Below are 14,095 nucleotides of genomic sequence, written 5' to 3'. Positions count from 1 at the left end.
TGGATTTTGGACTTGCTTGGGATCAACCACAGAGACCTTTATTTATTAATTAATTTATATTTATTTGAAAAACAATATGGTTGGCATGCAGACCGAAAGCTCAGAGAATGAAAGCACAATTGTTGCGTTGTAACTGAAAGGCAAAAATAACAACAGAAATAATAACTTAAATACCAAATAAGACTGACAGAATGCAGGTAGAATTGTTCAGGAAGTAGACGACCAGTGTTTGATATAGTGCACCGCAGACACAAAAACACGCCACAATAACTTAGCAGGTGGGTGCTAGGGGTTTGCAGTGGGTTTCCGGATACAGTATGTGACAGTTGGCTTCCCAGCAGAGCTTTCCTGAGAAGCCTGATGATAAGGCCTGCACTGATGCAAACAGGTTAGTACAAGTGGTTGGACAAGAAATAGTGATGAATAAGCCTTGAAGCGTCTTAATAATGTCTTGTGATGTACCGTTAAGGTCACTCAAGATATATACACGTTACACTTAGAACATTTTTGAGGAATTATGAGAAGAAATAGACGGATGAGGTCCATGTTTATCCAAAGTCCTATTTGAATTTCATGAATCTGCACAACCAAGAGTTTAGGCATGGAATCACAGTAGAATACAAATTAAAACACAACCTGGTCTCACAGGAATCCGTGAAATGACTACGGTCGGACGCTTAACTCGAAATCCGTGGCCACATCACGGAAACATGCCGATATCCGTGTGTGAGCCACGGAATAACAGTGTAATTTACTTGCATTGGAGCAAATTCCGTGGCCACATCACGGACAATTGAAGTGATTCCGTCAGACCACCACGGATTTTGAGTTAAGCCCCCGCTGTGGTCACATGTGGCACACACACAGATTGAAACGGGAGCACACACACAGATTGAAACGGGAATCTGTTTGTGTGCCACGGAATATCATTGTGATTTACTTGCATTATTCCTCATTTTCTGACATTATTCCCTATTAACTTCCGTGGACACAACAAGGACAATTTAAGTGTTTCAGTGAGACCACCCCGGGTTTTGAGTTAAGACCCCGTGGTCGACTCGCTCGTTGAAACGGGGATCTGTGTGTGAGCCACGGAACATCAGCGTCATTAACTTGCATTGGAGCAAATTCCGGGGCCACATCACGGAAATCGGCGTGTTTCCGTGATGTGTCCACGGATTTCGAGTTATTCGTCCGTAGTCATTTCACGGATTCCTGTGAGACCAGGTTGCACTCGTTATATGAGCTGCGGTTTCCGGGAAATATGTTTATGGAAATGAAATGGCAGAGATTTATAATTCAAACCACAAGAGAAGGTGGTCATATTTTAAAGCTCAGTGTTTCCTCAAGAAATTCTGAGTAATTTACAATCAAATTATCATAAAGAGAAGTAACACCAGCTAATATTGAAGTGGAAAAAGACTTGGAAGAATTTTACATATCCAGGCGAAAAGGCTTTTCACCCCCCCCAGGTAAATTAATACATTTTACCGAAAAATATAGATACAAGATGAACAATATTACACATATCTATGGTGAATTATAAGTGAATCACAGATCGCTAGATTTATTTAATGATGTAATCTCTAATCACGGTAAATGATGCAGTTAATTCAGAATGAAATGAAAAGAAAAATTGTTTGTTGTAATCCAGGAATGTTAAGTGTGATTCATATTCAAGTGGAAACTCCCACAATGGCGTTGGACATACCTCAGACGTGAAAACCATGTTCAATAAAATGCTTGTCTGGTGAATTCCTAAGATTCTCAAAAAATACACAAAACACAACAAAAGAAGAACTTTAAACATTCTCTGTCTTCTCCAAATGTTTATCTGTGTCTAGAATTCTTTGAAATAACAATATAGTATAAAAAGTGTAATTACATCGGATATCCAACTTCTCTTAGATCCTGGGTCTATATACCGGTCCAGTGTACTCAAAGAGTCTTTACAACACAAATAATGTAGACAAATGTTTAAACATACGAAAATACTAAATTTTGAATGAAAACGGATCACAAAGACAAAACCCAAACACATCTTTATGTTATACATTATATTATAAAACATATATTTCTCTATCTGATGCTGCTGTCCCCCTTCCTTATCATATTCTGACCAACACATTTGCTATGCCGCTAAGAAGGGCCTCGCGTGACTGTTTGAATGGTTCACTGTTCCACCGAACTCTATTGTGATTAAAAGAAACTATTGTTGTATTAGGGTGCAATGAGGCCAACCTAATCCTGGATGGGATGGGGGACAGCTTATTGTGTAAAGATACAAATCCAGCCCATGAAAGTTTGTTATACTGTCTTTTCGACATCTGCAAAAAGTCCAGCGGCAAATCCAAGTTGAATAATCCTTGATGCCCCACAAGGTACAGGTGTCTCCTTATGGGCAGTTCTAAGTGGCTGTCCTTGGGGATGTGTGGGTGGGTGGATGGATGGTGCTGGTGTTGGTGGACCGTCTATACACCGAGCAGCATGCCCATGTAATCAGAGCCACTCTGTATGGTGATGGAGGCCCCAGCAGCGTTATCCACAAATATGGATGTGTACTGTCCAACCTACAGATAGAGAGAGAGAGAGAGAGAGAGAGAGAGAGAGAGAGAGAGAGAGAGAGAGAGAGAGAGAGAGAGAGAGAGAGAGAGAGAGAGAGAGAGAGAGAGAGAGAGAGAGAGAGAGAGAGAGGAGAAAATTGAGAGAGCACAGGAGTGAAATTTTGAGGGCAATACATTTGTATTATAAAATCTTTCAAACAAAGCCAAGGTGTCAGATAATAATGGGGGGGAACATTACCTGTAGCTCCAGCAGACCTTGCACGCTGACAGTGAATATCTTGCTGTTACTTTCCAAGCCAACAATCATCTCCAGTGACCTGCATCAATATAACATAAAACAGAAGGGAATTGTTTGCTTGTGATTCAAAATGGTTAACAGAATATATTAGGGCAATTGAGAACCAAGTGCTGTTGGCCCTGAATATGCCTCCAGGCTCCAACGATACCGTATGCGTGCTGTGCTGCTGCTAAGTGTAAAATGCTACACTTCTAACGGCATATTCCTCATGATTGTCTCTACGCTAGCTGCCAATTTAATGAGCCTAATTTCACATCCTCCACATTTCGAGATGCGGGAGGGCCATGAAATAGAGCGGCGCTTCCTTCTTGCTAGCTAGCTAACCAATCATTGTCATATTATTTATATGCTCCACTCATTATACAATGCCTGGAGGAATACTTTTGAGATACACACCCTTTAGGGAGCAGGACGCTACCTATCAACATTTGTTCCTTGGCTTTACAAATGTAAGTCAACAACGTTGCCATATTGCAATGTCATTCACATTTCCATTTTTTTCTTTTTTTTTTACCAATTAAAATAACAGTGTGTTATAAGGTTGGATAATTTTTTCTAAACACAACCAGCATTTCTTTCCTGGGATGCAAATGGCTGCCTAAGGTGTCAAAGGTGAGTCTATAAAGATTAGCAAGGCGATGAAGACAGGAGCCCTGTGTGTGCGGACATCTCCTTTAAAGACCTGCTTCACTTTTATACAGGAAATGCCAAACCGGTTCCACAGAGAAACTATAACAGACAGCGGCTTTAACAGCTCATAAATTCTAGCGATAGTTAAGGTGGCGTTAAACGCTAATAAACCTCCTCTGTCATGTGTTACCAGTATATAAACTGCCCAGACAGAATGTAAACAGCACAAAGCAAGGCTGATGTCTTGCTCCATAAATAGCTGCTGGATTATTTCTAAAATGTCAATGATGTGTGTAGGAAATTTGGAAGAATATAAAATGAATATTTTGTAAAAAATAATATTATGTATAAATAAATATTATGTTTAAAGTAATATTATTATAAATAAATTGTCCGTCTGTCTGTCTGTCCGTCTGTCCACCTACCTATCCCTTACTGTCTGTCTGTCTGTCTGTCTACCTATGTACCTATGTACCTTTTTTCCTGTCTGTCTTTCTGTGTCTTTCTGTCTGTCTTTCTGTCTGTCTGTCTGTCTGTCTGTCTGTCTGTCTGTCTGTCTGTCTGTCTGTCTGTCTGTCTGTCTGTCTGTCTGTCTGTCTGTCTGTCTGTCTGTCTGTCTGTCCGTCCGTCCGTCCGTCTGTCTGTCTGTCCGTCTGTCTGTCCGTCCGTCCGTCCGTCCGTCTGTCTGTCTGTCCGTCTGTCTGTCTGTCGTCCGTCCGTCCACGTATCCACCTCTCTTGCTGTCAATGTGTTACGAGTTCTTGAGGGATTGGAACATCAGACCACAACATGCTGCGTTGTGTAAGGCATTACAAATGGGAACCACATGGCTCAGAACTACAAACGGGAGAAAGGTCTGGCAGGTAAAATTGGGCATAAATAAAAAATGTGTGGAGATAAGTTGGCCAGAGGTTTTAGGAGGAGTGTTAGAGGAGTTAGAGGAGTGTGGTCTGGCTCTACTCACGTGTATCGGTGGCAGAGAGACTCAATGCAGATCAGAACACGCACGTTATCTCTGGCCTTCAGCTGGCTCTTGCTCCTCTTCACCTCGTTGTGGTCTGTAGGCCCAGGAAGAAGCAATCAACAATACTCAATCAACTGTGAGCCACTTTACACTGGACCCAGAAAAGCCTAGCATTCACTTGTATCCTACATAACCTAGTATAGACAAGCATACAGCTGTCTCAATCATCTGTATGCTAGGCTTCCACTAAACCGAGCATTGGATACACCTACATCACCAGTCTCACCATTATGGTGATTAAGACACAATCACCAGTACGCTATGTTACACTAAACCCAGCATGGCTTAGCATTTAGTAGTCACAATCACCTGTATTTTAGGCTGCAATAAACATAGCCTAGCGGCTGTAAGAATCAACTGTAGGCCCCACTTAAGCTAGCACTGCATATTTTACAGCTGTCAAAGTCACCTGTATGCTACGCTACACTGAACATAGAATAGCCTATCATACAGCTGTCACAATTGACTGTATTCTAAGCTATGCTAGGATTAGTGTAGCCAACAAAAGAGCTTACAGCCCGGACCTAAGGAATGTAATTATCTTGGACTAGGACGAACAAACTACTACCTCTACCTTTTCTAACAACTATCATCATTGTGTTAAAGGGCAGATGTGAATAATTAGATTACCAATATGAACATTGGCAGAGAACTGGTATATCCCGGTGATGGGTGCGGTGAATCTGCCAGTAGACTGGTCCATGCCCGACCCTCTCAGAAACGCTCCTTTCGCCGGAGGCTGGAAACACAAACACAGAAACCAATTAAAGCATTTCCAAGCACTATCTGATGATGTCGTTTAGTTGGATGATGATGTTTAGCCTAAAGACTGGCGAAAGGTGCAGAGAATCACTCTGAAAACCTGGTTTTCTTTCTTTATGGAGCAACACGTTTCTTTATTGAGCATTACTTTCCTGTCTCGTCCACATCTTAGCTTAAAAGGGATATCTTTGTTCCCTGGCAATAGAACAGGGATCCTCCACACTTTGTCTGGAGGATAGAGAAGCAAGTTAAGATGGACTGTACTGTTGAAACATCTCTCTGGCTGCCTTGTCAGGCCCATACCAACAGAGCAGGGTTCTTCCACTGCTGCGCACTGTTTAAAACAGTGTCTATTTCTGTCCTCTCCACACCATACTCCAACTCAGAGCACACAGAGCGCCTTTTGTACGTGCCCGCAGAGCGATGTTTAAGACAGAAAAAAAAGGGTGATATTTCTGACCTAAGCCCCTAAACGCTACCACTCAGCGCGGCGACAGTCTGATCCTAACCCCTGTTCCATACCAACTGGGTCACACATGTTCCGTGACACACATCCACAAAGCCAGAATGGTCCGAAAACACTGAGCGACCCTGGCTCAAGCAGCCAGTCAACACGGCGGGAGCCCCTCATTCCAGGTTTCGACGTTCTCCATTGTTCAATGTGTCAAAACAAACACACCGTCTGGAAGTTCTGCAGCTCCACCAGGGTCTTCTTGTCTATCACCACGGGGCCTTTCAGCTTGCAGTGGAAGGCCTCCTCTATCCGGCGGTACGAGCTCATCCCTTCTAGAGCGAGCAGCGCCGGAGGCGGCAGGCTGGGGCTGCTGCTCTGTCGCTCCAGCGCCGACGCTCTGCGCTCCGTGGCCTCTGGCGGAAACAAACACAGACCCATGAACCCCAGAGACCTGCCGCCCGCGCTGCGTCAGCCCAGGGAACGGCAGGATCAAGAGGTCGGCCGATGTTGTTTTTTTGGTTGGATTCTCTGATGAGAAAACGCGAGTTTCATGAAGGACAGGAAGGAGAGGAAGGATACCTTTGATCATCTCCTTGAACTCCTGGAGGAGCACCTCCTGGGTGACCTCTGCCCCCGGAGAGCCAGGGGGTCCCTGAGGTCCTGGTGGTCCAGGCGGGCCGGGGGGTCCGGGCTAGGGGAGAATAACACATTGAAGACCGAGGGCCATTCAGTTCGAAATATGGTAATAGAAATGTAATGCTTGATTATTGACAGAACACATTGCAAGGTCATTTCTACGCACGCATAAGCACGCATACACACACACACACACACACACACACACACACACACACACACACACACACACACACACACACATACACACACACACACACACACACACACACACACACACACACACACACACACACACACACACACACACACACACACACACACACACACACACACACACACACACACACACACACACACACACACACATCCACACACACACACACACACACACACACAGTATTTATTTAGCTGTAATGGGCAATTACCGCTGAATAAATACCAGCCAAAAAGCTTGCCGTGATGAACAGCAGTATGGTGGTGCTTTGAATCAACAAAGAACCTACAATTCAACCATTTCTACCATTTGCTGTTTTGACGTACCAGGGGCCGTCTCCGTTTGGGGCATTTTCTGAAGTTGCCTACAGGTCGTTTCACAAAGTCCATCCATGATCCCAGTGGGTCAACACGCTGGTTGTCAGAAACCTGTGACGTTTAAAATACACAACATGCGCTTTATAGTCTATGAGTCGTCTTTTTTTTATTGTCCACGTAGGAAAAAGGGCAGGAGGTTATTTTTTAAATACGCTGCCAAAAACATGGCGGCAGGCAGGTCACACTTTGATACCTGTCGCCCTTCGTTCTCACCTCTCCTGCCCGCCGTGTTTGTTTTAACACGGCCTCATGGCCAAGTATGTTGTCACCGTGCCCAGCCAAATGTTTTACGTTCGGCTCATTTGTTCATTCCAGATGATTCAATAAGATGCCATGTCACTTCAAATATTCTCAATAAGCTGGGCTGAAAACAAACAAACCCCTCTCAGACCTCTACAGATGTGAGGTAAATCCACACCAGCGCCCCGGTTGGACAAAGAATGGGTCTGTGCATGTGATGTACATTACGGGGACTGCAGCACACCATCCATTATCCTATAACGTCATGCAGCCCAGCAGCCCATGGAGCCACAACAGTTAATAAACCAATACGCAAACAAATACTGCCAACCTTGTTCCAATTTTGAAGAAGAGGAAATGGAGCAGTGGCGGGTGGGTAATTCTACGAATGAGACAACAAGACATATGTGCCGGTACAGACACATGGTTGAACCTCGCTCTGTCTTTTTACTGACTCAATATGTGCTTGTGCTCTCTATCGGAAAACATAGACAGTTCTGAAGGATTGTACACATACACTGATAGGGTCGGGTATGACTGATGGTACGTTGCACGCTCCAAAGAAGCACATTGGAGAATGTTTGGGTAAGAAATGTAAGGCGATATTAATATCCGTCAGCGAAAACCAACTTGAGCGTAGGCCCTACCTCTTGCCCCTCTTCGCCCCCAAACGTCAAACGATTGCGGTTGAGATTAGGGAAGGAGATAAAGACGAGTGGAGGCTCAGCTCAGCTGTCTGAGAGGGAATTTGTTTAGCTTTGGCATCAGGACACAACTCGCTTATCTGCTAAACTAACATGGCCTCTTTCTTCTTCCCTTGCGAGAGACACTCCTCCTGTTCCACCACAACCAAGTCATGCCTCAATGTTTTCGCTTTCAATGTGCTCTTATTAAAAGGAAGAAAAAAAAGGAAAGTAAATTACATATTTTGGTTTGCAACATAACTTCCACCACTCCTCTCTCTTCACCCCCCCTGCGCCCCCCCCCCCCCCCCCCCCCCGCCCCCTGCGCCCCCCCCCCCCCTGACAGCAGACAAAATAAACAATTTAAGAGGGACGGAGCCTCTTGAAATGTGGATTTCTTTATGTTTTTGTTGTGCCTCTGAAGGCTTGGAAACAGTGTACAACAATACAGATGACTGCGAGACTTGTTATTTTCCTCACAGCCCTCTTTAATGTTGTTTTCCTAAAACTCGTCACAAATTGGGTAAAAGTATTTTCTTTTATTTTTGTTTTTATTTGCTCTGATTATATAATATTATCCTTTACCATCCCTGTTCTAGATGCTTCTATAAATGCTAAAACGTTAATGACTGCGGTTGGAGCAGCAAGGGCGCCATTATTCCATGCCTTAGGCCATTTTTGTATATTTCCACTGGGATTAATTGTAAAAAGTGTCTGTCAAACAGTGTTGTGAATCATCGGCACAAAAGACTCTCAGACAGTCTTGTGTGATCCAAACTTCACCCGCCCTGACGCTGACAGCTGTTGAGAAACACAGATACTGGAACTGCTTGCCGCTAATCCCGAGAAAGACGGAGCTTTGCATTACGACTTGTGTTTATGTCATAGATCATCGTGTGCTTTTTCAAATATGTCAAGCCGCACCAGTCAGCCCACACATGCTACACATGCAGACGTACAGTATAATTATATATCACACCTATTCCCTGCGTAATCCAAAAAAAACCCACTGTAGATCATTGCCAGGAAATCAGCCGTACTTGAAGCTTGTTATCCTCTTTAGCACACATCATTGTAATTAAACTATTAAAAACCATGCCCCCCAGATATTTCTCTCTGCGAGGAAGTCAGAGCTTGGCTCAGATAATTATTACCTTGTCCGTAAACCTTCTAGGCCGCAAAATAAAAATCAATGCTGAATAAATAAGGTAATCCAAGCTGCTCAATTTGAGTCTATTTAACTTATTTTTTCTGTGCATGTGTTTTTACCCATGCATGCACCAATGATAAAGTATCTGGTCCATATTGTGGTCCAGGTGGAGGAGTCCGAAATAAAAAATAAGTTGCAAGAACGTTGCAGAAGTGTGAACGCAGACACTCACACTGCCAGTGACACGGTGCAACATGTCAGCATCGCGCACTCAATGTTATTGAATATGCCGCAAAGTAAACTGTCTTCACTCTCATAACTCGGCATCAGAAGGCCTGCAGCTCATGGACAAGAAAAGAAGCAGGTAGGAAGACTCAAGAGAGCTGAGGAGGTACACCAGGACGCTGACTTTGATCAGCACGTTGATGTGTGAGTGTTTCAAAACGGCCTTGTCTGTCAGCACACGTGAATGCACATTATTCCAGTGCTGACTGCAGAATGCGCTTGTCTGTTAGTCATAGGGCGGCTTTAAACCCTGACGACGCTCACACAGTATTTTCTGTTTGTTTGTTTGTTTTGATTGGATACCGATATACTGTATATCCGTTTTACGCAGGCCAACAGCATTGTAAACAGGGATTGAGATAAAAGGCGGACTCTAATGTTTTATATTGTCGTGTGAAATTATTTTCGTTTTTTTTTCTTTTCCTTATGGGAAAGCTTAACAAATATCACATTACCCAGTAAAGACTCCCCCATAGACGCAACGTGCCTCGCGCCAGGTAGCCTCTGTTTGTTATAGATTTGGGAAAAAGTATGCAGAATTTATTTGAAGCAATAAAAACTAGAAAATATTCCCCCAGGGCAGACTGCCGCCAAAAACACAAACACAACTGTTAAAACTTGTCTCCGGGGCGGTAATTGATACTGGAAGACGTAACCTGCTCAACCTTATAGCTCCCATTAACAGTGCGGTGTGAGCGGTGCTGCGTTACAGCCGTATACACTCCATACGTGCCGGGTTCAAGATAACATAAAGCCTCAGCGTGCCGAGCGCCGTCGCGTGTTTACAGGTACTGTAGGTTTAAGGTTGGGCAGGATAACCGACAGCCTCCTCCCATAATCCTTCACTTCTATTTGCCTCATGCATCATCACGGGGATCCCTGTGCAGTCATCCATGCACCACTGCGGACGGGCCTACCCGGTTCCCCTTGAGAGAGAGAGAAGGGGGGGGGGGGACCCGGGAGCCTGTTTGCCTCCCATCCCCGGTCGTCACGCATCCATCAAAGTGCTCCCCCACACAGACACACACAAACCACCCCACCCAGTGTTCCCAGCCAGTGCACCTAATGAGGATTTGAACCAGCAACACAAGACAGTAAGTCACGGGACGTCAGCTATGCCCTCCTCCTCCTCCCACTTGTGTTTCTTACCTACTTAATAATCGTTATGGAGTTTCTTCTTGGATATGACGCTATATATATGATTGAGGGCATGGAAGAGTGCATACAGTATTAATTAAAAGATCCTAGGTATTAATTTAGGAAAATGCAGGTAATTTAAGCCTATTCCGGATGTGACATCGTTCCTGAGAGAGGGACTTGAATTCTTGGGAGTTATTTGACAGAACAACGAAGCACCCACGGAGTTGAAAGAGCGCTGATGGCTACCTGTGGCACATCTGTTCCGTCTACAAATGATCCCTTTGAAATGCTTGACTGAGTGCTCATTTTCCCTGTGGGAGGTAAATTGAGCTGTGGCGAAAAAGCCAGTGGGATGGTTGGGATCCACAAAGGTTTTCCCAGTGGTTTCACCTGGGGGACAGATCTTACACAGAACACCACCCAGAGCGTCATTACACCTCCTCTCTACATTGTACGCCATGCATTTGCTGTACCACATAAGTGCAGGGATGGATCGTATTCCTCAGAGCAAGCAGAATGCAAGTGCTTTGCACATCCCGATCCTATGGTCTTGTATTACAAGTCTTTCATATGATTTGGAAGACGACAATACTGGAAGAATTACAGGAACGAGCAGAACATCTGTAATTTCACTCCAAAGCAAAAAAAATAAATCAATGAAATCATTATGAAAACCATAAGCGGTTGAAACTGTGTTTGAATTCTTTCAGCTTGGTTGCGTTAAAAATTATTGAAACTATGTGAAAGCTGAACATGGAATATCTGCCCATCAGTTGCATGCAGAGTTCACATGAAATTATCAAAGGGGATACAATCATTCTGAACATCATTAGCAATTATTCTTATTATGTTCATTACCATGATTCATTACCATCTATTATCATGGGAATATTTCAGTATTTGGTGCTTCAGATGGGTTGTGTATTAAGTACTGTATATAGCATGGCTCTTGCTGGCCAGCATTATGAAACGTAAAAGTGAAAATACAAATAAGTAGATCAGCATCTCTTCATGTGGAAAGAGGTTTGTGCTGGTGTTGCCCTGCATGTCATGTGGCACGACATAGTCCCTTCTCTATAGAAGAGTCCTATAGCCCTCAGTCTTCCAGGAGGGGATGCTGAAACACAACATGATCCCTGATGATAATCGGCATATTTTGCCTTATTTGGCAGACATAAACCGAATTGGTGGGGATCTTCGGTACTATAGTTCTCTTCATGATGTGAATAGATTAGTTAGACTAATGGAAAAAAAAAACGTATTTCTCTGTTAAAGGCTATATGAGGCTACAGTACAAACAGACAAACACATGGTACCACTGGGGGGTCGGCTCCGGAGGTGTTGGGTGAGAACCAATCGGTTTCAGGAGGTCATCGGTTTCCGAAAGGTCCCACACACTGTGTCATTAATCATCCCGGGGATGAGAGAGAGAGAGAGAGAGAGAGAGAGAGAGAGAGAGAGAGAGAGAGAGAGAGAGAGAGGAAAAACTCCCCCCTAAACCTCTGCCGTTACTCAGCCCGGCAGGCGTGATGTTTGCCTGCATCGATTACAGCCATCGCAGACCCCTGGCTGCTCGGGCAGAAGGGGTCTCGCAGCATCTCGTACGAAGCGAGATATGGATAGTGATGCTGTGTATCTCATGTGTCGCAACCACGTTGAATGAGTAGCAGACAGCTAAAGACAAGTGTAAGTCGAGGTGTAAGATAAGGTTTCGACTAATGAGAAAGTGCGATGGAATTATAAACACAAAGGTTACCACAACTTGGATAGGCGTATATCTCAATGTGAAAGCAGACTGAAGTGCCAGAGAGGGGGTCCCTCACCTGAAGGTCTCCCCAACACCCTTTATAATGAGTCAGCCTCACAACACAAAACAAGAATCCTTTTGTGTTGTAAAAATAGTTTTAAATCAAAGTTACGCAACACAAACTCTTTACCTCCATAATTTTGATCAATTTCAAATGGAAAATCTGTGCAGGAATGCGGCCATGCACAGCGGCCTGCCAGTGGACCAACCTGGGCCCCTGCCAGCTTCAAAACCGAGAGACGAGTTTCAACTGTTTCCACTGGGCACAAGGGGGGAAAAAGCTTGGGTGAATGTGAAGTATAAATGTTTAACTTGTTTAAGAATACAAATATCAGGCCAAGGCAGCACCAGTGGATATGTTGTTTTCTCTTAGACGTGGACATGGCTACAGATTTGTAATGGGATGAACGCCACCAACCGTCCAAAACAAGCATATTAACCACTTGCATGGTGTGTGGTACACAGCTTTTTTCCCTCCAACAGAATCAAGGTAGACGTGTACTAGAAACCAAGGTCTGGGTGTCTCTCAACCTCATCTTCAAGTGTCTCCCTGGCCTGTATGATGCAGACCTGTGAAGCTGACCGGGTTTGGTCACACAAACACATATAAACACACACACACTCAGACACACAAACACACACACACGCGTATGCCCCCGCACGCACACACACACACAAACTTGTGCACACAAACACACATGCGCGCACGCACACATACATACACAGGCACACACATAGCCACACACACTGGCATAACACAGCATCTCAGAGAGTGATTATGTCATTACACTCTGAGAGTATTCGTTAGGGACAGGATGAGAATGGGGGGGTTGACGGTGGTGCTGCTGGGGGGGGGGGGGGGGGGCTAATCCTCGCTGAGGTGTCCTGTTTCAGAGCCTTTTCTATGGGGCTTTGTGAAGGGACTTGCATGACATGCTGCTCCTTTTTGTTTGTCTCCAAGTGTGTGTGTGTGTGTACGTGTGTGTCTTGGTGTATGTAGTAAAAGTATTACAGGCCTTGTGTCTCTGGCAGCATCAGTAGGGGCTGGGACAGGCCTTGTGTCTGTGGCAGCATCTCACGGGGCTGGGACAGGCCTTGTGTCTGTGGCAGCGTCAGTCGGGGCTGGGACAGGCCTTGTGTCTGTGGCAGCATCTCACGGGGCTGGGACAGGCCTTGTGTCTGTGGCAGCGTCAGTCGGGGCTGGGACAGGCCTTGTGTCTGTGGCAGCGTCAGTCGGGGCTGGGACAGGCCTTGTGTCTGTGGCAGCATCAGTCGGGGCTGGGACAGGCCTTGTGTCTGTGGCAGCGTCAGTAGGGGCTGGGACAGGCCTTGTGTCTGTGGCAGCATCTCCAGGGGCTGGGATCAGCTTTGCCTCAGGCTCCATCAGTAGGTGCTGGGATCAGCTTTGCCTCAGGCTCTTGCCCACCTAACTTTCCCAAGGAATGATGACATCAGTGCGGTAGGACGCTGGGTTGGGGGGCGGGGCGGGGCGGCCTCATGGAGACATTAAGGTAGAGGGTGAACCCAACGCCTGCGACTGGCGCTGGACATTCCGCACAAGGTCATCCTTCACAGCCTTTGCTTACATGGGGCACAGCAAGTCAAATAAACATCTCTGCGGCGCTCTGTGTTCTTCCTGATACACCTTGGACTTCAGTGGCTAGTTACTGAGGCGCAAGGCGTCCCCATTAAGCTTTTACCAACTGCATAGTTGAGACTGAAATGTATCAGGTTTTGTTGCCAACACGATGGGTGGGCTGAGAGCAAAAACAAATACCTCCCCCACCCCCATCCCCTCCACTTTTTTGATTCCAAGCAAATATGCAAC

The 14,095-nt window shown here is 45.2% G+C and overlaps 1 protein-coding gene across 2 annotated transcripts in view; it reads right to left on the bottom strand.

Moving 5' to 3' along the window:
- c1qtnf12 (C1q and TNF related 12) overlaps positions 1-14,095 on the bottom strand; it is a 15,694-nt gene continuing 1,599 nt past the window's right edge. For both annotated transcript variants that reach the window (XM_056591341.1, XM_056591350.1), the window contains exons 2-8: positions 6,912-7,013; positions 6,312-6,423; positions 5,958-6,145; positions 5,147-5,255; positions 4,457-4,550; positions 2,803-2,881; positions 1-2,570 (exon numbers count right to left, since the gene is read on the bottom strand). In XM_056591341.1, the coding sequence (XP_056447316.1) occupies positions 2,472-2,570; positions 2,803-2,881; positions 4,457-4,550; positions 5,147-5,255; positions 5,958-6,145; positions 6,312-6,423; positions 6,912-7,013 (783 nt within the window). In that variant the 3' untranslated portion in view covers positions 1-2,471. The remainder of the gene's footprint in view (positions 2,571-2,802; positions 2,882-4,456; positions 4,551-5,146; positions 5,256-5,957; positions 6,146-6,311; positions 6,424-6,911; positions 7,014-14,095) is intronic.

The sequence above is a fragment of the Gadus chalcogrammus genome, chromosome 1, assembly GCF_026213295.1.
Source record: "Gadus chalcogrammus isolate NIFS_2021 chromosome 1, NIFS_Gcha_1.0, whole genome shotgun sequence".
Lineage (NCBI taxonomy): Eukaryota > Metazoa > Chordata > Actinopteri > Gadiformes > Gadidae > Gadus > Gadus chalcogrammus.
Note: the sequence above shows the minus strand (reverse complement) of the source record. Positions and strands in the feature narration are given on the sequence as shown.